This window comes from Mustela lutreola, chromosome 15 (assembly GCF_030435805.1).
Source record: "Mustela lutreola isolate mMusLut2 chromosome 15, mMusLut2.pri, whole genome shotgun sequence".
In the NCBI taxonomy this organism is placed as follows: domain Eukaryota; kingdom Metazoa; phylum Chordata; class Mammalia; order Carnivora; family Mustelidae; genus Mustela; species Mustela lutreola.
Genome location: NC_081304.1, coordinates 59,111,928 through 59,135,197, shown reverse-complemented (window position 1 = coordinate 59,135,197; position 23,270 = coordinate 59,111,928). Strand labels below are relative to the sequence as shown.

Genomic DNA, 23,270 nt, shown 5'->3' with positions numbered 1-23,270 from the left:
CACGGCAGAGGTTGGGCGGTCAGACCGGCTCGTGCGGCCTTTTTCACCGCCCACGGACAACTGCCCCAACGGCTCTTCCGGCCCTAGTCGTGCAAAAAAATGTGAAATGTCTGCGCTCCGGGTCTCGGGAGGGGCCTTTCCGCGTGAGGGGACCCGCCGGGATGTTGAACATAATCGCCTCATTCCAGACGAGGCCGGGTGTCGGGCGGGTCAGCGGGCAATGACGCCATCAGAGGGCGCCGGAAGAGGGACCGACGCGGATTGGAGATGGAGTCGGTCGTGGCTCAGTGCGGGCTGGTGCTGCTGCGGGGTGAGGGCCAGAGGCGCAGGGGCTTCCGAACCTGGCTCCCGGGGCGGAAACGGAGAGGAAGAGCCATGTGTCCCAGGCAAGGGGTGGCCTTCAGGGGCTCGTGAGGACGGAAACCTCCTCTTCTCACGCTGTTTATCGTCCCCCGCTCTCCCCAGACTCCGTGGAGTGGGAGGGGCGCAGTCTCTTGAAGGCGCTGATCAAGAAGTCTGCACTGTGGTGAGTGTCGCCCAGCTTGTCCCCGGGGTCCCCGGGGCGGGGAGCGGAGGGGGAGGCCCGGGCCCGACTCGGTGACACGCTCCATTTCTGCCTCAGTGGGGAGCGGGTCCACATCCTGGGCTGCGAAGTGAGCGAGGACGAGTTCCGTGAAGGTTTTGACGCCAGTGTCAACAGCCGGTACGTTTGGAGCGGGCGCATTCCGTGTTGAGGTCTCCTGGGGAGTCCGCGGGCAGCAGCAAGCGCAGAACCCGGTGTGTTTTGGCGGCCGCTCAGATGCGCATTGAGTGAACGGATGTGGGTCTTTCTGGAGGCACAGATTTGTAAGGGACGAGCAGTGTGAGTATCTAAAGAATCCAGAGAATAGACCGGAGAAGTGGAGAGGAATAGAGCGCGATAAGAGGATGATAAGGCACCCCTGACTTTGCGTCAGGGGATAAGAGTAAATAAATTCTGGGGCACCTGGCTGGCTCAGTGGGCAGAGCCTGCTACTGTGGACCTCAGGGTTGTGAGTTCCCGCGCCACGTTGGGTGTAGAGGCTGCTTACAAATAAAATGTTTTTTAAAAAAAGGGTAAACATTTTGCTTTTTTGTCACTCACAATCTTATGGTGCTTTATCCAGATGTGGATTCCAGAGTTGTGCCAACCCTAGCTGCAAGCTACTGAGCAATTTGTCCTGGAGGCAGAGGGACGAGCCTGTGCACACTTGGGCACGTGGGTGAAAGCGTGCTGTTTGTGGGAGGTGGGAGAGCTGCTTGTGTGGAGACAGATAAAAAGGCACCTCATAGGGGTGCCTGGGTGGCTCAGTGGGTTAAGCTGCTGCCTTCGGCTCAGGTCATGATCTCAGCGTCCTGGGATCGAACCCCACATCGGGCTCTCTGCTCAGCGAGGAGTCTGCTTCCCTTCCTCTCTCTATGCCTGCCTCTCTGCCTACTTGTGATCTCTGTCTGTCAAATAAATAAATAAAATCTTTAAAAAAAAAAAAAGGCACCTCATAGCACAAGGTCTTACGGAGCGGGAAGGGGGGTTTAGACGTTATCCTAAAAGTGGCAAGAGTCATTTCAGAATTTGGGAGAAGCGTCCGGAGTGGAGAAGGAGGTTAGAAAGGGGCAGCCTGGAGACAGACCCAGGAGGGCGAGCTGCTGGCAGTTTTCCAGGTGCGCTCAGGCACATATGTGCTCCGGTTATGAAAGGGGTGCAGCAGTAGGCTTAGGGAATGAGACAGGAGTGGTGCCTGCCCTAATGAATCCCAGGGAGTGGTGTTAGGAGGTGACAGGGATCTGCTGCTTAAGATGGTAGCAATAAGGATAGAGAGTTTAGGACAAACGTGAAAGGACTCTAGCAGGTAGAATTCCCAGGACTTACAGACTGCCATGGGGGAAGAAGTCAGGAGGCTCCTGAACCCACCTGGGTTCCTGGTTAAAAAGACTCCTCTCTGGTCTGGATAGCTCAGTGGGATCACGCCTGTCTGTTTGGCGCTAAGTTTGTATCAGAGATTGTGATGGGTTATGTTAAGGCATTGATAAGAGAAGCAAAACATAGAAAGGAGGGGTCCAAAACAAGTTTGGCCACCATGAATCCTGCCCCAGGACTTCTAAGCCATGCCACGCTCCCTTGCCTGCACTTGCCGTTACTGTTTTATTGGCAGGTGGTGCCATGTCACTTACTTCTCGACCTTCTCGAAGCTGTTCTGCTAGCAGGAACCACAGGTCCTGTCTTCTTTTCTCTGTTCTTCCAGGGAACGACACTTAAGAAATATTTGATAATGACAATAGCTGACATTTACCGAGTATTTGCTGTGTGTCAAGCGTTATTCTAAAGATCAAGCAGTTGGTATCCCTGTTCCCCAGTTGAAGAAACTGGGCCTTAGCTTAAGTAATTTATGAGTCGGGTGACCTTGGGTCCATAGTAAAGCCAAACTTGGAGCTCAGGGCTTTCTGACACCAAAGTCTGTGCTTTCAAACGCTGTTGTATTTCTTGGTATCCTTTTCACTGATATTTAGAATATTAAGTCAGAATAGTAAAGCCCCAAAGATCACAGGGTGAAGTTCAAGATTGAGGGGAAGGGGCAGTGTTAAGTGTTAACGTTGTGTCCTGGTTTCCCTTTGCAGGCTGATTTACCATGACGTCTTCAGAGACCCTCTCAACTGGTCTCAGTCTGGGGAGGCCCTTCCGGGGGGACCCCTGGGAGCCTTGCAAGCCATGTGCAGGAGGACAGATCGTGGTCCCGTCACCATCGCTCTCGATTCCCTGAGCTGGCTACTGCTGCACCTTCCCTGTCCCGCACTCTGCCAGGCCCTCTGTGCCCTCAGCCAGCAGCACTCCCGCCCTGGTGAGACTCCTTCATTCTTCTCATATACCTCCCCCTGCCAAGAAGCAAGCCCCTTTCCAGCCTAAGAAAAAACATACGAGAGATATCTGGTTGGGCCTTATAACATCAGTTTGTTGTCTGTCTGCCTTCCCGACTTTACCATGCCACTTACCAGTCACTTTATTATTTCCTTTCCAAGTTCTTTCTTACCTATTTCATTCATTTGCGCAACAGATAAGAATTACGCAATGTGGCGGGTACAGTTCTAGATGATGGAAAGGTAAGGACTAGCTATAGTCAGATATTTGTTCAAAGTCCCATAGTGGATACATACAGGTAAATAAGCAATTATGATAGTCTGATAACAGCCGTGGTGATAAAGGAACAGGCACAGAGTGCCTTTGGGAAAGAGCTGCCTGGAAGAGCAGGCGAACTGGGGCAGACCAGGGGCCCTGGGAGTAGCCCTGAAGTATACTGTGGGTTCTCCAGTGGGCTCTCTGGAGTCAGAAGCCCAGCCTTGTGTTAAGGTGTCTAATCTCCCAGGTTTTCAGTTCACTCTAGAAGCGGGCAGGGGGTGGGGTGCGTGCTCAGTGGGCTAAAGCCTCTGCCTTCAACTTGGGTCATGATCTCAGGGTCCTGGGGTCGAGCCCCGCATTGGGCTCTCTGCTCAGCAGGGAGCCTGCTTCCCCCTGTCTGTCTCTGCCTGCCTCTCTGCTCACTTGTGGTTTCTGTTTGTCAAATAACTAAAATCTTAAAAATATTAAAAAAAAAAAAAAAAGGCAGGAGGGAGGGTGAACAGGTGGTATTAGGGTGAACCATTAGGAGTCGGTGTGGGTAGGTCAGATATGCACCGATGTCAAGTAATAGCAGTTTCATGTGGTTCAGCCTAAAAATGCTGGCCTCCGTAGGGACTGAAATGTGACAATATATGGCGTAGTGCCTAACACTTTGTCAGTGTGCCCAGAAAGGGAGAAAGAAAGGGAAGTTGACTCGGATCACAGCGTAAAGTTCCCAGACCTGCAAGGAGTTCAGTGTGTAAGAGACTGAAGCTGGGCGGTAGGCAGAGAGCAGGTAAGGAAGGGGCTGACTCCATCCCGAGGAGCTCCCAAGCAAGGAGCTCCCGAGGACTGAAGTCCAAGGACTTCAGATTCACAGTAACAAGGTGAGGGCAGGAGTCTCCAGGGCCGATAGGGAGGGAGCCAGCCTCCCACGGCCTCCAGCCAAGAGAGGTCAGCCCTGGCAGAGCCGTGCGGGATGGGGCCTCACCTCCCATGAGTTTCCATCCTATGCCTCCATCCCAAATGTTCCCTCCTGCCCTTCACGCCCCTCCCTCCTTGTCCTTCCAGGTGGCAGCTCCCCAGCAGAGCCCATGCGAGTGCTCGGCCTGCTGCATGAAGAGCTACATGGCCCAGGCCCGCTGGGAGCCCTGAGCAGCCTGGCCCAGGCTGAAGTGATCCTGAGTGGGACCATGGGCCAGGCTTCAGCCCACATCCTCTCTCGGAGGCCCCGACAGCACCCAGCCCGTCAGGTCAGGAGAACCCCAGGGAAACACGGGAGGTCAGGGTCACATAGAAGGGGAGAGAGCTGATGTGAGGGGCACTTCCCAGTGTGTCGTCGTTTCCTTCATTGAATCTTCACGGCTGCCCCGTGAGGTGGTTTTATTCTCCCCATTGAGTGGCTTGGGGAAGGTTCCCCACAGTTCCAGAGAGGACATGGTAGAGCCAGGATTTGAACTCAAGATGGCCTGACTCTAATCCCATGAGCTTAACCAAGGGAAACGGTCACCTTCTAAGAAAAGGCAAAGGACAGGGGGCGGCTGGGTGGTTCAGTGGATTAAAGCCTCTGCCTTCGGCTCACCTTCGGCTCAGGTCATGATCCCAGGTTTCTGGGATTAAGCCCCACATCAGCAGGGAGCCTGCTTCCTCCTCTCTGCCTGCCTCTGTCTACTTGTGATCTCCGTTTGTCAAATAAATTAAAAAATCTAAAAAAAAAGAAAAAGAAATGGCAAAGGACAAAAGCCTGGGAGTGGTCCCTGGGGGAGAAGGCACGAGTCCCGATGGGAGAGGTCTGAAGGAGGGCTAAGGAGGCACAAGCAGGAGCTGCGGGCCCCTCGTTACACAGATGCTGTTCCGTCTGAGTTCCTTTCCCTGCTTTGCTCCATAAGATGGAAAACACCTTTCTTTGCCTACTCTGTCTTTTCCGCAGACCCAGTGGTTCTCCATCCTGCCTGACTTCAGCCTGGACCTCCAGGGGGGACCCCCACTAGAGTCCCAGCCCCACCCAGAGCCTCACACACCCCCGGTATCTAAGGCTGCTGGGGCCAGAATGAGGGAATGCGGGGTTGGGGTCAGGGATTCCAGCCATGAGCAGCGGAAGCATCCTCTGTACCTCCAGGTGGACCCCAAAGCTCACGTGACCTTCAACCTGCACCTGTCCGAGAGCGAGCGAGCAGCCAAAGACAGCCTGACGTTGCCCTTCCAGTTCAGCTCTGAAAAGTAAGGCTAGGAGCTGGGCACCCTGTTCTTGGGTAGAGCCTGGCCAGGGATGGGATGGGAGGGCCAGCAGGTTATCGGTTAACCTCCCAGACTTTATAGGGGCTGAAGTCCACCTCCCCAGACGAGTCTGGGGAGTGGTTCTCTATCCACTCTTCCTCCCAACCAGGGAAGAAAGCCTTTGTGTGTCTCTTCTCTCCAGGAGAGCCTTGGGTCACTGACCAGCCCAGACCAGACCCTGGGGAAGTTTCCAGGCAACGGTGTTGCGAGGACAGGAAGCTGGATGGGTGTGGCGGGCAGGTTAATAACGGCCTCACTCTGCGCCTGTTCTCTGCCTGCTGTGTGGGTGGGTGAAGCAAGCCGGCCAGGATCCTTGCCCTCAAGCTCTGAGAACGGGAGGCGTCATTAGGAGAGCAGTCCAAGAATGTCTGTCCCAGTCCAGGTGGCGCTCCGGCACCAACCAAACAGGGAGGTCAGAGAAGGAGACTTGGACCAGGGAGCTATGGAGGGACAAAGAAGAGGGGGTTTGTCACCAGAAAGGGAGTGTGCAGACGTGAACTCCATCCCCTCCCTCACCAGCCCCCATTCTCCCCTTCTCCTTCCTCAGACAGCAGGCTCTGCTGCGCCCTGGGCCCAGGCAGTCCACCGGCCGCATCTTCTATGAGCCAGATGCATACGACGACAACCTGGACCAGGAAGACCCAGATGATGATCTGGATGTCTGACTGGCCTGGAACTGGAAGAAGGAGAAAGACCTTGGACCCGTAACCATCCTCGCATTGTTTGCATTGGCCTTGCCCTGTCCCTGTCCCCACCTTTGTTCCCCCAGTCGGCAGAGGCCCTGCCCTGTGACCTGTGAGTCAGAGAGTAGCTTCCCCTCAAGACAAAAGGTGGGAAAGGGGCAGTTGGGGAAGGTGAAGAGAATGGGAACCCCTACCCTCCCTGCCTAATAAAATATTTTTCTATTGAAAGGAACTTGGGTAGTTATTTAAGCAAGAGTTGGGAGGAGACGGGACTGAGGAACAGAAGAGCAGAAGGAAAGCAAGCACCGGAGTCTTTCAGGGTTAACAGTGTTGGGGCCCAAATGACAAGGGATGGTGGCACAGGGAGAGCTGTGCACACCACTGGTGCTCAATATGGAGTCTATTTCAAGCCAAAGCAGGTACATTTGAAGGTTCTGGGTTCCATGCAAGGGTTTGGGCTGGAAGAAAGCAGAGGCCCTGAAGCGGCAAAAAAGAAGTCTACTTTCCAAAACATACTTTTTTATTACTGTACAAAAAGCACACCCAACATCCCCCCCCCTTTGTCTCCTCCCCCCTCCCCTTGCCCCCACCCTGAGGGGAACTGTATGTACACAGTGTGCTGGGCTGGGGTAACAAGGCTTCAGCTCTGCACCCTGTCCATGAGCTGAGATCTGCCCCAGGTTATTTCTGGTACCTGGGCATACCAGAGGCTGCCCAGTTGGGGCAGAGGTGGTCCCAGCTCACACGTACTCCTTGGCAGAGTTAGGCTTAGGGTAGGAGCGGGGTGCACGGTACCCAGTTTTGCCCTCACTCCCAGGACAGGAGCAGGAGAGGAGGGCACCTCCCAGGATGATCAGAGCAGACCCTGCCCAACCAATGAAGATGGCAGGACCAAACTCGTACCTAAGGAGAGAGGGGATGGGGTCAGAAAGCCCGCCTTTCCTGACCGGGGAGCCCAGGCCTGGTGTCCCCTTAGGAGGCAGGGCTCCCATACTTACTTAAGATTCATGGGAACCAGTGGGTTATAAAAGTCGGTGACAATCTGGTGGCCGTACCAGGAACACGCTACCAGGGCAGCAAGACCTGGAGAGAGGATGGTTCAGATGTTTTAGCAGACCCCAAACCAGCGCCTTGCACACCCTCGATCCCGGATGCAGGGGCTGAGCTCACCTGCCACGATGAAAATGATCCCTCCGGTCATGGCTATCCGGGCCTTCTTCACTTTGTCGTCTCCCCCGCAGTTGGTGCACTTCATGCCCATGGTGGCCACGAACATGGCCAGGAAGCCCAGCACCAAGGATACCACCATCAGGGCTCGGGTGGCCTGCAGGGCCGCTGCGGGGAAGGGGGAAGGACGCCCTCATTGCTGCACGTGCGGGCGGCTGCGGCCTTCGAGTCCCCGCGGGCCCCGCGGGCCGCGGCCCCTTAGGCGCCCGATCCCTGGACGGAGCAGGTGGGTCCCTCCCCTCGCGGCTCCGCGGCCTTCCCGCCCCGCCCCGCCCTCTCCCGGCCCTGGGACGCGCCCGGGGCGCAAGGGTTTCGATGAAACTGCCCGGGGTTGGGGGGAGGGGGGACGAGGCCAGCGGAGGCCCGCGGAGGCAGCGAGCGGAGCACCCCCGCGGCGGAACGGTCCAGCCCGCGGCCCAGCGCTGACCCCGCTATCGTGGCCACGGGGTTTGTGGCTTCGGCTAATCGGCCGATAAGATTACAGGCCAGAGGCAGCGGCCCACGTCTGTCCGACCCCGCGCCCTCCGCCGCGCGCCGCCTTTTGTCCGGGAGAAAAGGGCGGGAGACGGAGGCCGTCACCTGCGCCGGCCGGCGCGGGAGGAGAGAGCTGGAGGGGGGTTGGGCAGCCAGCCGCCGTGGGGGGGTCCGCTGGGGACGGAGGGGGCCCGGCCGGCGGGGGCGCAGGCGGACTTGCAGCCGCTGGAACCCGTGCCCGCGACCGCTTCCGCTTCTTCCTTCCAGCCCGCTCCCCGGCAACCCCGGGCGTCGGGCGGTGGGGCCTGGCGCCCCTTCCCTCTCCCAGCCCCGCGCCCACGGCCCCGGGTGCGTCCGCCCCGTCCGCCCCGCGACCTTACCGGACAAGGCGAGCACCGAGTCGTACGATTTGCAGCTCATGAGGCCGGTGCTCTGCGTGATGCACTCCATCCACAGCCCCTTGTACATGGCCTGGGCCGTGATGATATTGTCGCCCGCGTACGAGCTCATCTGCCACTGAGGGATGGCGGTGCACGCCACCAGGGCCACCCAGCCCAGCAGGGCCATGGCGAAGCCCAGCAGCTGCAGGCCCGAATTGGCCATCTCTGCCCTCAGAAATTCGGGGCGGGCGACCCTGCGGTAGAACAGACAAAGCCTGGGGGTCGGCCCCCAAAAAGACCACTTGCGGTGGAGTCTCGAGTCACCCAAAGAGAAGGGTTTGGGTCCGGTGATTCCAAATCTTTTTGTCACCCGAAGAAAACACAAACCGATCCTTCTTCCGGCAGGCGAGGGTCTTCGAGCTCAAGGAACAGGTTCCGCTCGAGGACTGGTGGTCGAAAAAGCGATCGGCGAGGGCCAGGCGGTCCCCCCCTCCCCGGCACTCTCGTAGACCCTACCCAAACAAATGGCGGAGGGCCAGTATGCGCGTGTCCCAGGGGCCGGCGGTCCCCAAAGTACCCTGCGCTGTTGGCCCAAGGCTGCCGTGCGAGGGAGAAGTAGCTCAGCGGAGAGCGGGCAGGTGCGGGCGGACAGGTGCGGCGCACCTGAGTATTTGTAGGGCGTCAGGGGCGCGCCCCCGCAGGTACCGGGAGCGCGGGGCGGGCCGGACCACAGGGGCAGCCGAGAGTGACCTGACGTCACCGAAGGGACACTCACCTGAGCCGGAAGTCCTGGCCCCCACCTTTCCTGGCCCAGGTGAAGAGGAAGAAACCTGAGCGCCAGGGTCACGCCCCTTCTCTTGCCGGGCTGGGACTGCCGGTCGGGGGGAGGTGGAGGCTTCTCCGGAGTTCCGAGCTCGGAGTCAGCCCCTCGGGGCTGGACTTCCCTCGGGCACCAGGACGCCTGCTCACCTCTCCCCAGCAGTTGCGCCTGGGATACTGCAGAGCTGGGGGGATGCCCCGGGGCCCTGGTCTCCGCATCCCCACCCCCACCCCCACCGGCAGGGACTCTTGGTTTCTACTCCCCGCGCTCTTTGTCCCGCCCTACTTTCTCCCCGACCCTCTGCTCTTTTTTTTTTTTTTTCCTTTCCCTCTCTCTAGGTTGCTACCCTAACCGTCCCCAGCTTTCGGAACCCTGGTCCGAACTCCCGAGCATCGAGATTCGGCTGCCTCCCTGGAGTCTCTATTCCCAGAGCCACCACCCTGCCGCCCCCTTCCCTTCCCCTCCAACTGACACCTGGCTTCCAGGCACCGTGCCCCAGCACCCCATCTTGGCTCTCCATTCCAATCCCTATCCCTGACATAATGCAATGCTGGGGCCCCTTGGGCTCCACCTCCCGCCATCACTATATCTGCACCCCCAGCCTCCTTCCTAGCAAAGCGACAAAAACACTGAGGCCAGAAGTCAGCAGAGGGTGGGGAGCGGGGTAAGGCCTCTGTCAGATGCTTGGCCACACCCGCCATTCCCCTCCCTTGGAATCTTTCCAGATATGTCCTCCACTTTCTCGCTTCCCCGTTCTTCTAGCCACACGTTTCCCTTTCCGTTTTTCTGAGCCCGGACCTGACTCTGCACACTGGCCTCCCTAAAGTCCAGCTCCCTGGTGGCCTTGGCCTCAGCCTTCAAACTCCCACATGGCCTTCGGGCTTCTGTTCACTCGCCCCAGACTTGTCCTGGCCTCCCTGCGGGCATCTCTTCCAAGCGTCTCCATTCACTCACCCTTCCTCTGAGTCTGCCTTTCAGTCCCTTCTCTGCCCGGGAGCCCAGCCACGCCACATCCCTGTCCCCTCACCCAGAGCCCTCCTGAGCCACTGCTCCTTCACTCTCTGACTCAGGTCTCCCATCTTCTTCCTTTCTCTCTCCTTTTGCCCTCAGCTCTCTCCCATTTCCCGTTTTTCTTACCCCTCTCAACCATTTCTCAATAAGGCTCTCCTTTTCTGCAGTAAAAATATTAAAAGGGACACGGCACTATGCGAATTACCCTGCTCTTCTAATGCGAACTTTAATGAATTATCTGTCATTTGCTTTTAGTTTTCTATTTTTTTGATTAATGGTGAGTTGTGTTTTTTGTGTTTTTTTAATTTTTTTATTGTTTTTTATTTAAAATTTTTTTTTAAGATTTTTATTTATTTATTTGACAGAGATCACAAGTAGGCAGAGAGGCAGGCAGAGAGAGAGGAAGGGAAGCAGGCTCCCTGCCGAGTAGAGAGCCCGATGTAGGGCTCAATTCCAGGACTCTGGGATCATGACCTGAGCTGAAGGCAGAGGCTTTAACCCACTGAGCCACCCAGGCGCCCCTGTTGTTGTTGTTTTAAGGTGCTGTCTGGCTCCAGAATTTCATGCTTCTCGTCCCCGCACTATACCCAGCTCGTCCCCAAGCTCGCGGCTGCCCCCCAGGCCAGCTCACCGTCTCCACCCGTGCCTGCACACCGCAGCTGCCTCCACAACCACATTCCTGCTTGCTTCCCTGCTTGTCCTTCTAACACCCATTCTCCAGAAGCGAACATTTGTTTGTTTGTTTCAAACTTAGGTCTTGTCATTTTCCGTTTAAAATCCTTAAAATCTGGGGCGCCTGGGTGGCTCAGTGGGTTAAGCCTCTGTCTTCGGCTCGGGTCGTGGTCCCAGGGTCCTGGGATCAAGCCCCACATTGGCTCTCTGCCAGCGGGGGGCCTGCTCCCCCCCCCCCCCGCCTGTCGCTCCCCCTGCTTGTGCTCTCTCACTCTCTCTGGGTCTCAAATAAATAAAATCTCTGTGCCTCTGCCACCCTGGCCTTCTCTCTGCTCCTGACGTGTATGACTTCCCTTCCCACCAAGTACACTTCACAAACTCTGTTCCCTGTGTCTGGATGCTGTCCTGCGTGCACCTCCACGAGCCTCCCTCTACCTGGCTAACTGACCAGTCGCCTGGTGGCAGTGGCAGTGGTGATCAGCTCAAATATCACCTCTGCAGGGAAGCCTGGCCTGACCACCCCGCCCCACACTGAGTCACAGCACCCGCTGAATGCTCTCCCTCGCTGCTATTTAAGCTTTAACTTGCAAAATTCTTATCACAGTTCCAAACTATTTACTCTGCGTGATTATTTATTCAATGTCAGGCTCCCGCTGTAGATGCGTCTGGGTTTATCGCCAATAAATATTTGATGAGTGCATGAAAAAACTACATATGAACAGTATTTTCAACCACTCGTTCAACAGATATTTCCTGCGTGCCTGTGCAATGACCCAGGCCCCACGTTCAGCTCTGGACACAGTGGTAACAGGACCAGCGAGGGCACTGCACTTAGATTCTAGAGGGAGGGGGGTGCCTGGGGGGCTCAGTGAGTCAAGCCTCTGCCTTCGACTCTGGTCATGATCCCGGGGTCCTGGGATCGAGTCCTACATCAGGCTCTCTGCTCAGCAGGGAGTCTGCTTCCCTCTCTCTCTCGGCCTGCCTCTCTGCCTACTTGTGATCTCTCTCTGTGTGTGTCAAATAAATAAATAAAATCTTAAAAATTAAAAAAAAAAAAGGTTCTAGAGAGAGGAAGCAGACCAAAATGGTGCCTGTTGAAAAGGCAATAAAATGGGGTGATGGGATGAACCACCTCTGATGGTTGGAGCCAGATAATCCCTTTTGTAGGTGATTGTCACGGGCATCATAGGACATTTAGGAATATCGATGAGATGCCAGTAGAACCCTCTTCTGAGTGCCGACTGACCATTCAAAATGTGTCCAGACGCCGCCAAATGTCTGGTGAGGGGAGGGGCAAAATGGGTCCTAGTTAAGAGCTACTGATTTCAAGTGTAACCAGTCAACATCACTGTGACGTTTTGCTCTAGTAGCCTGCAAGTCAACGGTTCGGTACAAGGAGCAAGAGGACGGCTGCTTGGACTTAACCAGGGTTGGTTAAAATCTCCTGTACTCCATTCCAGATTTCGCCTTATTTCTTCATTTTATTAATTTCATTTTGAGAGAAAGAGAGCACATGATGGTGGTGCTGAGTGTGGAGCCTGACACAGGGTTTGATCTCATGACCCTGAGATTATGACCTGAGCCAAAATCAAGAGTCAGACACCTAACTGACTGAATCATCCAGGTGCCCCCATTCCAGAGTTTAAAGGGTCGACCATCTGGGGCACCTGGGTAGCTCTGGGTTAAAAGCCTCTGCCTTCAGCTCAGGTCATGATCTCAGGGTCATGATCTCAGGGTCCTGGGAGATCGGGCCAGCCCCACATCGGGCTCTCTGCTCAGCGGGGAGCCTGCTTCCTCCTCTCTCTCTGCCTGCCTCTCTGCCCACTTGTGATCTTTGTCTGTCAAATAAATAAATAAAATCTTCTTTAAAATTTTTTTTGAAAAGCGTCGACCATCCTAAGTGTTAGGAGGGTATGGAGAAACTAAGCTCTCATACATTGCTGATGAGATGTCAAATGCTACGACCACCTGGGAAAACAGCTGCAAGCCAAGTTACAGACCCAGCTGTAATATAGTCCAGCTGTTCCACTCCTAGGTATTTTCCAAGAGAAGTGAAAGCACAGCGTCCAATCAAAGATTTGTGTGTGAGTGCTCCCAGCAGTGTTACTCATAATAGCCCAGGACTGGAAGTAATCCAAGGGCTCATCAGAAGGTGAAGGGATAATCAAACTGATCGCCATTGATAATCAATTCAATAATTTTCAACAATAAAAAGGAATGAACTCTTGATACACACAACGTAGATGATTGCTGTAAAGTGAAAGAAGACAGACAAAAAGAGCCCACATGGGGGCTCCTGGGTGGCTCAGTGGGTTGAGCGTCCGACTCTTGGTTCCAGCTCGGGTCATGATCTCAGTGTTGCGGGATTGAGTCCCACGTTGGGCTCTACCCTTGACAGGGAATTGGCTTGGGTTTCTCTCTTTTCCTCTGCCCTGCCCCCACTTGGACTCACAGGTGCTCTCTCTCTCTAAAATAAATCAAGAAATCTTAAAAAAAAAAAAAAAAGAGTACATTCTGTATGTTTTCTTTTGCATAAAATTCCAGAAAATGGAAAGTGCTCTAGGATAACAGATGGCACTGGTTGCCTAGGGCGTGGGTGGAAGGGCAGTAGGAGGGTTACAAAGAGGTAGAAGGAAACTTTGAGGGATGGTGGATGTGTCCATTCTCCTGATGACAGGGACGGTTTCGTGGGTGTATACATCTGTCAAAACTTCCCAAATAGGACCTTTGAAATATGCGCAGTTTACTGTTTCTCAATTATACCTCAGTAAAGCTGTTGAAAAAAGCAAAAAATTAAAAATTCAGTTCAATCTCCTCTGAGCCCTGTGTCAGTGTTAATATCATTCACCTTCTCCTTTTACCAAAGAGGCAAAGAAGACGCAGAGGGTTTGGGTAACTCTCCCAAGGGCATGGCGTTGGTAAGCGTCAGAGCTGGGCTCAGACTCAGGCGGTGTGAGCCCAGAGTCCGTACCCTTCACCATTGCTGGGAGTCCCGAATGGCAGGACACAGTGTCACACTGCTGCTGGACGTGGAGACAGGGACAGTCATTCTTCAGAGCAAGCTGGGAGTAGGGACTCAAATTGGGTTTTAACATGCCCCGGGACTCAGAAATCTCACTGTGGGCATAGTTAGAGATAAGTAATAGATGTTCACAGAGGCAGAGACTATCTCCCGAACGAGTCCTCCGAGGGGCCCATAATGCAGCTCGTTGGAAATGTGCACCAGTGCATTCTGCATCACCGCGGGGACTGTGGGTGATGGGGCTCCTCACCCAGCGGGACTGTGAGCAAGTAAAATGTGGTGTGAGTGACACTGTGGGGTACTGTGCAATGAACCTGATCATGACAAAGCATGAATGTGGTTAAAACACAGTGCTTACTGGGGCGCCTGGGTGGCTCAGTGGGTTAAGCCGCTGCCTTCGGCTCAGGTCATGATCTCAGGGTCCTGGGATCGAGTCCCGCATCGGGCTCTCTGCTCAGCAGGGAGCCTGCTTCCCTCTCTCTCTCTGCCTGCCTCTCCATCTACTTGTGATTTCTCTCTATCAAATAAAAAAAAAAATCTTTAAAAAACACAGTGCTTACTGACAATAAGTAGGACCAGCATGAAACGTGACACTATTGGGGCGCCTGGGGGCTCAGTGGGTGAAGCATCTGCCTTCTGCTCGGGTCATGATCTCGGGACCTGGGATCCAGTCCTGCGTTAGGCTCCCAAGCCTGCTTCTCCCTCTCCCTCTGCCCCTCCCTCTGCTAGTGCTTTCTCTCTGTCACATAAATAAATAAAATCTTATTAAAAAAATAAAAATAAGATATAGATTAACAAACACATGCACAACAGACGGTGTCATTGACTCAATCCTCTGCACCCAAGTCCCCGATCTATAGACAAGATGCGGAGAAGGCACAGAGAGGGGCCCCGGCATTGCCAGAGCTCAGGAAGCAAGGCTGCCTTCCAGAAACTGGAGGCGGAGTGGGCCTGTGGAGTAGGAGCTGGAGGCAGTGTATCTGCGGGGGTCCCCGGGCTTTCTCAGGCCCCCCCCCAAGCCAATCTCTTACCTATCACGGGTTGAACACAGCCAGAAGGCAATGATCACAGGAGCTTGGAAAACAAGCCTGCGGGGATTAACGACCCGTGGTAGAAGGCAGAGCAGAGGAAGGGCTACAACCGGTTCTATCGAATGGGTCATGATCACTCAGCAAGGTATACATACACCCTTAGATCTCCCACGCAAGGTCCCTTCCTCCCCTCACCCCCTCATGTCATGTGCCTCTCCTTCCTTTTCCATCTTCTTCTTCTTATTATTTTTTTTAAGGTTTTATTTATTTATATGACACAGAGGGACAGGCATGGAGAGAGGGAATCCAAGCAGGGGAAAGTGGGAGAGGGAGAAGCAGACTCCCTGCTGAGCAGGGACCCCCCCCACACACTCCCTCGCCCTGACTCGGGGCTCAATCCCAGGACCCTAGGATCTTGACCTGAACGGAAGGCAGATGCTTAACCCGCTGAGCCACCCAGGTGCCGCCCTTTTCCATCTTCTATCAGCAACCTTGTTCCCACTTCCAGGCGGATTATCCTACTCTCTTCCAGCTCTCCTGATTTCTCTCATCTCCTCTCCCACTTCCCCATCCCTCTCTCCAGGCTCTTCTCTACCTAGTTCTGACTTGGTTTCTTTGAGTGAGCTTTCCCCAGGGGCTTAAAGCCCTAGAAGCATCACTGAGAAGCCCATCAGAAACAAAACATCTGAATGAGCGCAGGCACGCCCATGGAGAGAACCCAACGGTGAACTTCACCAGCTACACTGACTTTTCATCTGCCCCCCTCCCCTCACCCCTTCACTCCTGCCTGTGCCTCCTGTACCCCCTCCTTGCTCTGAGGCACCTTGCTTGGCTTTTCCCTTCTCCCTGCCCTTCCCCCACCCCTTGTAGGAGTCCAGCAGTTGGTTCTTCCTTTATCTTTAGATTGGTCCTTCCCTGCCTCAGTCCATGGCTTCTGCTCCTTTGGGACTCCACTATGCTCAGCTCTTAGCTCTTCATCAACACCCTCTTAGTGAGACAGGTGTAGCCATTCAGCCAATAGTTCCCTCCTTGGTGACTGTTCCCCAAGCTGCATTCTTGGCCGGAAGGACCAGACCGTCATGCATTCATACTCAACAGGTGATGAGTGCCCGCCACCAGGCTGGGCGCTAGGCACACAGAGCTGGGGACACAAGGTGACGTTCTCTCAAGGTTGAAGTACAGCGAAGAAATGATGCCAGTCGGCTACATCGGGGACACAAGGCTTTCTTTGTTTCCAGCAGAAGCCAGCAAAGGTTTCGGAGAGAGGGTGAGCATTTTTTCTGAAGGGCACCCAGGGGAGAAACGGCAAGGCGTGCCCTGGTACAAGGAGTTAGGGATTGACTAGAACGTGAGGATAGAGTCTAGAAGGTGGGGCAGAAATGGGGCAAGAAAGGCAGGAGGTCTTTTCTGCTCTCAAAAGGGGTTTGAACTTGAGAGTGGGGACAATAAAGAACCACTGGCTTTTGGGGAGGGAGTGATGAACTTGAGCTTTTTTTATATTGAGCTCTGTCCTCCGCATAAAGGAAAGTAAGGAGCGAGAGGTAACGGTGGCGGGACGATGCCTCAGCAGTCCAGGTGGAGAAGAGCAGACGAATGTACGTTTAGGAGGTCAACACACCCTCCCCCACCCCCACACCCTGTCCAGCTAGTTACCTGGACAGGGCATGGGGGTGGGGGAGGGGTTGTGGCAGGGAGGAAGGGAACATGACCTCCAGGATGCTCACCCACTGGGAAGAGGAGGTCAGGAGGCAGGGCAGGTGGGGACATGCGGATCATGGGAGCTGCTCCGTGCTGGCCGCAGCTGAATCCCCACATCCCGAGGTGCAGAACGGGGCCTGCGCTGCACGTAAGGAAGCCTTGGAGAGGTGGCCCGGCGACGGCCAGGGGCCCCCCAGACGGCTCTGCCCGGACGCGCTGCGGATCCTCGCTCTTCCTCCAGGTGGCACCACAGTCCCGCGCGTCCGAGGCCCGTGCGCCGCGCCGGGCGCCGCGCTCCAGTCAGCACGCGCCAGCTCTCAGGTCGCGCCCTCCTCGCGGGGGGTTCACACCCTGAGCGGCCTCCGGAGAGCGTGTCCAAGTAGTCCACGCGGCGGGCACATTCGCGGCAGCTCAGGGACCTCAGGCCGGTGTCGTGGTTGGTGTGACCAGCTGTCCCTCGGGCCGCCTCCGGGAGCTAGTGCGGGGAACCGGGGTAGGGGAAGGACCAGACAGGCAGTGGCCAGAGCGCGGATGCGCGAAACGAGGACCGCCAAGCCCCAACACCCGACGCGCTGGGGACCGAACTTCCTGTGCCCCAGGGCCATCCCCACGTGGGAAGCACGTCTCGGACCCTTTAAGCCTCCGTCTCCCTGCCCTCCCCCGCCGGGGACCGGCCGGGACACCGGGGACCTGACATTTGGCGTCTCCCAACGCGGGAGCTAAAAATAGCCGCGGTGGGTTACTCCAGGCCATTGCTCCCCAGCCACCCCGCGCGCCCGCTCGCGCGCGGTCCCGGGCCGCCCGAGCTCTCTCCGGGGCCAAGCGTGCCTGCCGCATCCCCTCCTCCCCGACCCCGCGCTCCCCACCCGCCGCGTCCACTTTCCGGCGCTACCCCAGCCCCATGTCCGGCTGCTGGGCCGAGTCCCCACGCGAGGTGGGGAGTGACCTCCTCTGTCCCGGGACCCTTTCCCCCCAAACTTCACCGCGGTAGGCCGGCAGGCACCTACCCCGCGCGTGTTGCCGGGCACGCTGGGGAGGCGGGGCCTCGTCGGCCAACCCGCGCCGCCGGGCTAGACTCTGAGCTGCGGGCCTAGGGAGGGGCGTGGGCTTCTGGGCGGGCTCCTGGCCAATGGGTGATGCGAAGGGCGTGGCCCGTGGAGGGTTGCGGGGGCTCCTCGGGCCTCTCCCCCAAGCCCGGCTCCGCCAGATCCCCGGGAGCCCTGCCGCTCTCTGGGTCCGTGGCTCGCGGCGGTGGGTCCTGCCGGTCTCGCCCTCCGCACGCCGCTCCGTGACGCCCGTCGCCCCCGCGCCCTCTGCCCGCCGGGCCGGGGCCGCCGACCCCCAGTCGCCTCCCTGTTAACTGAAGCTGCTGCGCCCCGGGTTCCTGAGACAAGATGCCGTCGGGCTTCCAACAGATCGGCTCGGAAGTAGGGTTCAGCATGCGGCATGGGCGGGAGGGGGGCGCAGAGCCCGCTTTTCTCGGGCTGGGGTCGCGGTTGGGGTCAGCTAGGGGGCGGTCCCTGCGCAGGCGCAGGGGGTGGGGGAAGTGGGGGCCTGGCTATTTATACCCGAGCGGGACAACCCGTGACTGTGGGATTCCAGTCCTTCCAAGAGGCTGAGTGGGTCTGGGGGGACTGTCCGGGGGCATGGGCCACCCTGCGGTTTCCCGAGCCCAGGGTTCTCCCCCTTCTCCTGGGCGCGGCGGGGCGCGCGGGGATTGGGGGACACCCTACCATAGATCCAGCCCGAGAAAGCAGATCCGGGCTGGTCTTGCCCTCCTGGAGCTGTCCGTGTGTCCCGGCTCGCGGGAAGTTTTTCGAGGAGCAGAGGTTCTCGTGGGCCCCCACCCCCACTCCTGGCCGTCCTCCAGGACGCTGAACTTTCCCTTGGCCCCATGGCTGGTGGAGGGGCTGAGGGGAGTGTCAGCCCCCCCTCCCCCAGCTCAGGTTTCCGCTTGGAGACAGTGTGTGCCGCCAGCGAGCGGCCACCGCCGCCACCGCCGCTCGCACCACCTTCCCGCCCCCATCCCCTGGGCGCGGCTCTCCCAGGCAGAAGCCCGCACGGCCCCCCGCCCCCTGCGGCGGAGCCTAGAGGGGGAGGGGAGCCCGGGGCGGAGACAGAGACGGCCACCCCAAGGGCCATATGCGGGAAGGAATGACCGCGATGTCCTTTTTGGAATTGTCCTTCTTGGGCGTGTTGGGGGCCTCCAGGAGCCCTCTGAGAGCACCCCCAGAGGGGACAGAAGAGGACAGAGGCCGGTGATAAGGCCCTTGTGGGTTTATAAATCCTGCGCCATCAGGAATCCCCTTAGCATTTGATTTTGATTTTCTCGTTTTCAGGGACAGGTAGGCAGAGCAGGCAACATCACTCCTAGGGCCCCTGACCCAGAGGAGACCTTAGCTTCAGAGTGGGAAAGTGACTTGCACAAGGTCACACAAATCTGAACTCCAGTCTTAAGGCCCAAAGCCTGCCCCAAGGTCACCGAGAAACAGTGAGGCCAAGATCTTCAAACATTTCTCAGCTCGCTGGACTCAGACATCCCGTTTCTCCTTCATGCACCATGACATGCCCGGTGACTGCTGCTGTTTACACTGAGTTCCTCTTCCGATTCCTAATATGGCCCAGTTTCCCTCAGCCAACATGTTGGATGGAGCCCAGCATCTCCAGGCTCCAACAGGACCCAGGCCCCTGGGTGAAGGGAAGAAATCATGATTCTGTGTGACCCGCCTCCTCTCTGCTTCTGCCCACCCAGGACGGGGAACCCTCCCAGCAGCGAGTCACTGGGACCCTGGTCCTTGCTGTCTTCTCTGCTGTGCTCGGTTCCCTGCAGTTCGGCTACAATATTGGGGTCATCAATGCCCCACAGAAGGTGAGGGGCCTGCAGCAGGCAGAGTGGGCTATCGGAACATGGGGGCGGGGGACAGCATGGGAAGCCGAGGGGGAGGTCTCCGCAGGCCATCATTTCTCCGTTGTCTCCCCCCACACACACCAGGTGATTGAGCAGAGCTACAATGAGACGTGGCTGGGGAGGCAGGGGCCTGAGGGACCCGGCTCCATCCCGCCGGGCACCCTCACTACCCTCTGGGCTCTCTCCGTGGCCATTTTCTCCGTGGGCGGCATGATCTCCTCCTTCCTTATTGGCATCATCTCTCAGTGGCTGGGAAGGTATGGGGCTGGTGGGCGAGGGTTGGGGCAGGTAGGAAGGGGGCCTCCGCCTGGTACCCCAACTCTCAGCCCCACTCCTTGCCTGTCAGGAAGAGGGCGATGCTGGTCAACAACATCCTGGCGGTGCTGGGGGGCGCCCTCATGGGCCTGGCTAAAGCCGCGGCCTCATACGAGATGCTCATTCTGGGACGTTTCCTCATTGGCGCCTACTCAGGTACCCGCCGCGCTCCACACCGCACCCGGAGTCCTGCTCTCCTCCGCTGGCTCTGAGCTTGGGGGTGGGAGCGGCCAGGTGCCCTCACCCCTGTCTTCTTCCCTGTGCCCAGGGCTCACATCCGGGCTGGTGCCCATGTACGTGGGAGAGATCGCACCCACTCACCTGCGCGGTGCCTTGGGGACGCTCAACCAGCTGGCTATTGTCATTGGCATTCTGATCGCCCAGGTGACTGGGCCTGGCCTTACTGGGTAGCTGGGGGCCTGGGGTTGAGTGGGGGCTCTGGGCTGAACAGCCTGCCCCCTTTCCTTCCCACGCGCGGTCCCCCAGGTGCTGGGCTTGGAGTCCATGCTGGGCACCGCCGCCCTCTGGCCCCTGCTCCTGGGCATCACGGTGCTGCCTGCCCTCCTGCAGCTGGTCCTCCTGCCCTTCTGCCCGGAAAGCCCACGCTACCTTTACATCATCCGGAACCTGGAGGGGCCCGCCAGGAAGAGTGAGCTTCCCTCCACTACCCCCACCTTTCTAGCACCTGTCCTGCGGGGGGCAGAGCTCCCCCACCCCATCCACTCATGCCCAACCCTCATCACCTGTAGGTCTGAAGCGCCTGACAGGCTGGGCCGACGTGTCGGGCGCGCTGGCTGAGCTGAAGGAGGAGAAGCGGAAGCTGGAGCGGGAGCGCCCGCTGTCCCTGCTCCAGCTGCTAGCCAGCCGCACCCACCGGCAGCCCCTGGTCATCGCGGTGGTTTTGCAGCTGAGCCAGCAGCTGTCGGGCATCAATGCCGTAGGTGGTGGGCAGCCTCGGGTGGGGCGGGGGTGGAGGTGCAGCCTGGGAGAAGGGGAGCCCGCAGCCCTCCCCCACCCTGGAGATCCAGTGATCCAGCGCAGGGCTATCCCAGCTGGCATGGCTAAGAGGGATGGAGGGACGCACTGCCAGCCCTCTTCCTTCTCCTTCCTCGCAGGTCTTCTATTATTCAACCAGCATCTTTGAGTCGGCGGGGGTGGGGCAGCCGGCCTACGCCACCATAGGGGCCGGGGTGGTCAACACGGTCTTCACCTTGGTCTCGGTAATGGACAGTGCCGCCTCCCTGTTGGCTTCGCGTCCCCCAGATGCCCCAGCCTTCCTTTCCCCGGGTCCTGCCCACACTTCTTGTGCTCCAGAGACCCCCCACCGAGGCCCCCCACCGAGCCCTGATGCTCTCGGCAGGTATTCCTGGTGGAGCGGGCTGGTCGCCGGACCCTGCACCTCCTGGGCCTGGCAGGAATGTGCGGCTGTGCCATCCTGATGACTTTGGCGCTGCTTCTGCTGGTGAGGCCGGGGGCAACTGGGGCAGGGGTGGGGTGGAGGTGGGGAGCCTCGGTCCAGCCCCTGGGAATGGCCCTGAGAGGCTCTGCGCTCAGCCAGGGCCAGTCCTCAACACCTCCCTGTGATCCCCGGGGCAACCGGGTGCTCCTGAGGCACGCAGGCTGCCCTGCCCCCTGCTCTGGGAGGAAGCTCCAGTGCAAGGTTGGAGGCCAGGACGGAGAGCCCCTGTCCAGTCCCAGGAACTGTCACTCCCCAGGGGCTGCTGCAGAACGAGAAGAGGATGGACCACCTTGACCGAGAGGGCGTCCGCATCCCCTGCGTTGGGCAGCAGTGCGACTCCCGGCTGGGTGTGGACGCTCGGCAGGGCTCAGAGGCCTGCGCCCACCTGGGGTGGCGGGCTCGTCCATCAGCGGCCTGGAGGGGCGGACCTCAGGTCTCCGCTCAGCCTGAATTCCTTTTCCTCCCCGCCTGCCCCAGGAGCGTGTTCCTGCCATGAGCTATGTCTCCATCGTGGCCATCTTTGGCTTTGTGGCATTCTTTGAGATCGGCCCCGGCCCCATCCCCTGGTTCATCGTGGCCGAACTGTTTAGCCAGGGCCCCCGGCCAGCGGCCATGGCCGTGGCCGGCTTCTCCAACTGGACGTGCAACTTCATCATTGGCATGGGTTTCCAGTATGTGGCGGTAGGTGCCCTAAACCTCGTCCCTATGTCCAGCTCCTTAGGTCAGGGGGGGCACGTCACAACCAGCCCGCTTGCTTTCCCCCCTCCTGGCTGGGAATTACTCGTGTGGACCACGTGGTCCCTGAGAAGCACCCACAGTCCCAGGAAAGAAGGGAACTGAGGGGCATGGGCTAACAGCAAAGGGTCTTCAAAACCAAGTGCGGCCCAACTTAGAGTAAAGCCAATGGCTTCGGGCTCCTACTGCCGGCAGTCGGGAATCCGCTCCCCGAAGCGCTACTGTGCTCCGGGCAGGAAACGGGGACAGGTGTTAGGAGGCAGGGGACGGAGATCCTTTCCTTCACTCATTCCCGGTTTCCCTGGGCCTGCAAAGGAGCCACCTGCGTGTCCCATCACGCCCCCACCGGCCGGGGCCCTGGGCGCTGCCGAGAGCGCGCCCACCCTCCCCTCCACCAACCCTTTTCTCCACCCATCCCAGGAGGCTATGGGGCCCTACGTCTTCCTTCTTTTCGCCGTCCTCCTGCTTGGCTTCTTCATCTTCACCTTCTTAAAAGTGCCTGAAACCCGAGGCCGGACGTTTGACCAGATCTCCGCCACCTTCCGCCGGACGCCGTCCCTCTTAGAGCAGGAGGTGAAACCCAGCACAGAGCTCGAGTACTTGGGGCCTGACGAGAACGACTGAGGGGCCGTGCTCTCGCCCCTCCGGGACCCCTCCTCTCCTGTGCAGCCCTGCGGCCCGCTCTCCCTCTTTGCTCCCAGGGCGACACCCCTGCAGCCTGGTAGAAGTGGGAAACTGGCGGGGACCGTGGTCTGAGCACCCCCTCGTTCCCCTCGTGTGACTCTTGGATTATTTATGTCGTGGTTAGGCTGTGGCCATCAGGGTGGGCCATTCTCTGGGCTCCCCCGCCTCCTCCGTAGCCCACCCCACCCCCACCTGGCCACCCTTCCAGAATATTCTTGTCCTTTGCTAGAGAAGGGGGTTGTGGGGAGGAGAGCCCCCGGGTTGGACGGAAGCAGGAGCAGGACTGGAGCAGATAAGGTAGCTTTCTGCTACCTCGGACTCCTCCTCCTCATGGGCACCTTCTCTGAATTCCTGCCTCATAGACTGGGTGAAGGGGGTCCCGCCTTGACCCCTCCCAGACGAGGAAGCGCCCTCCCAAGCTCATCTCTCCTGGCAGGCTCTGCTCTCTCGCTCAACCTTCCAGGGCAAGAGGGCCGTGTGCCCATGTGTGGTGAGAGGGACTGCCCCCCACTCCCTTCTCCTTGGCCTTCAAGGATGTTCTCCTCGCAAGCTTCTGACCAACTAAGGGCAAGAGAAGTTTGAAAGGCTGCCTGTAAACACAGGGTGGGAGGAGCCCTCAGATATTTTTGTATATGTTTGCAGAAGGGGTAGAAAGAAGAAACCAAAGGTCTGTTGTACTAAATGTATATATATACATATATATATATAGATCTGTACATAAAGTCACTGTTTGCGACGTGCGTCCTGTCGTGGAGGCACCCGGGA

General features: G+C 57.9%; 3 protein-coding genes across 3 annotated transcripts; 2 read left to right on the top strand and 1 right to left on the bottom strand.

Annotated features, from left to right (window-relative positions):
• Positions 1-220: 220 nt before the first annotated feature.
• Positions 221-6,297, top strand: ELP5 (elongator acetyltransferase complex subunit 5). The gene is given in 9 exon segments (XM_059147612.1): positions 221-251; positions 254-310; positions 466-526; positions 623-703; positions 2,635-2,855; positions 4,181-4,362; positions 5,040-5,135; positions 5,229-5,329; positions 5,934-6,297. Coding segments are annotated over 9 exon segments (948 nt in total). The 3' UTR covers positions 6,052-6,297.
• Positions 6,298-6,632: 335 nt separating this feature from the next.
• CLDN7 (claudin 7) lies at positions 6,633-8,894 on the bottom strand. Its single transcript, XM_059147614.1, has 4 exons — positions 8,151-8,894; positions 7,240-7,404; positions 7,068-7,152; positions 6,633-6,972 (listed from the first exon to the last, which is right to left on the bottom strand). The coding sequence occupies exons 1-4, from the start codon at positions 8,371-8,373 to the stop codon at positions 6,810-6,812; spliced, it is 636 nt and encodes a 211-aa protein (XP_059003597.1). The 5' UTR covers positions 8,374-8,894; the 3' UTR covers positions 6,633-6,809.
• Positions 8,895-17,441: 8,547 nt separating this feature from the next.
• On the top strand, positions 17,442-22,715 carry SLC2A4 (solute carrier family 2 member 4). Its single transcript, XM_059149341.1, has 11 exons — positions 17,442-17,831; positions 19,157-19,273; positions 19,397-19,569; positions 19,659-19,783; positions 19,896-20,011; positions 20,114-20,276; positions 20,377-20,564; positions 20,743-20,847; positions 20,988-21,089; positions 21,564-21,767; positions 22,242-22,715. The coding sequence occupies exons 1-11, from the start codon at positions 17,799-17,801 to the stop codon at positions 22,443-22,445; spliced, it is 1,530 nt and encodes a 509-aa protein (XP_059005324.1). The 5' UTR covers positions 17,442-17,798; the 3' UTR covers positions 22,446-22,715.
• The last annotated feature ends 555 nt before the right edge of the window (positions 22,716-23,270 follow it).

Bases quoted from the DNA above. Each gene is read 5' to 3' on its own strand.
- CLDN7 (XM_059147614.1), bottom strand. From the start codon at position 8,373: ATGGCCAATTCGGGCCTGCAGCTGCTGGGCTTCGCCATGGCCCTGCTG. The intron at 7,405-8,150 runs GTAAGGTCGCGG...CCTTCCCCGCAG, and splicing joins CTCGGTGCTCGCCTTGTCCG to CGGCCCTGCAGGCCACCCGA. The intron at 7,153-7,239 runs GTGAGCTCAGCC...TCCTCTCTCCAG, and splicing joins GATCATTTTCATCGTGGCAG to GTCTTGCTGCCCTGGTAGCG.
- SLC2A4 (XM_059149341.1), top strand. From the start codon at position 17,799: ATGCCGTCGGGCTTCCAACAGATCGGCTCGGAA. The intron at 20,848-20,987 runs GTAATGGACAGT...TGCTCTCGGCAG, and splicing joins CGGTCTTCACCTTGGTCTCG to GTATTCCTGGTGGAGCGGGC. The intron at 21,768-22,241 runs GTAGGTGCCCTA...CACCCATCCCAG, and splicing joins TGGGTTTCCAGTATGTGGCG to GAGGCTATGGGGCCCTACGT.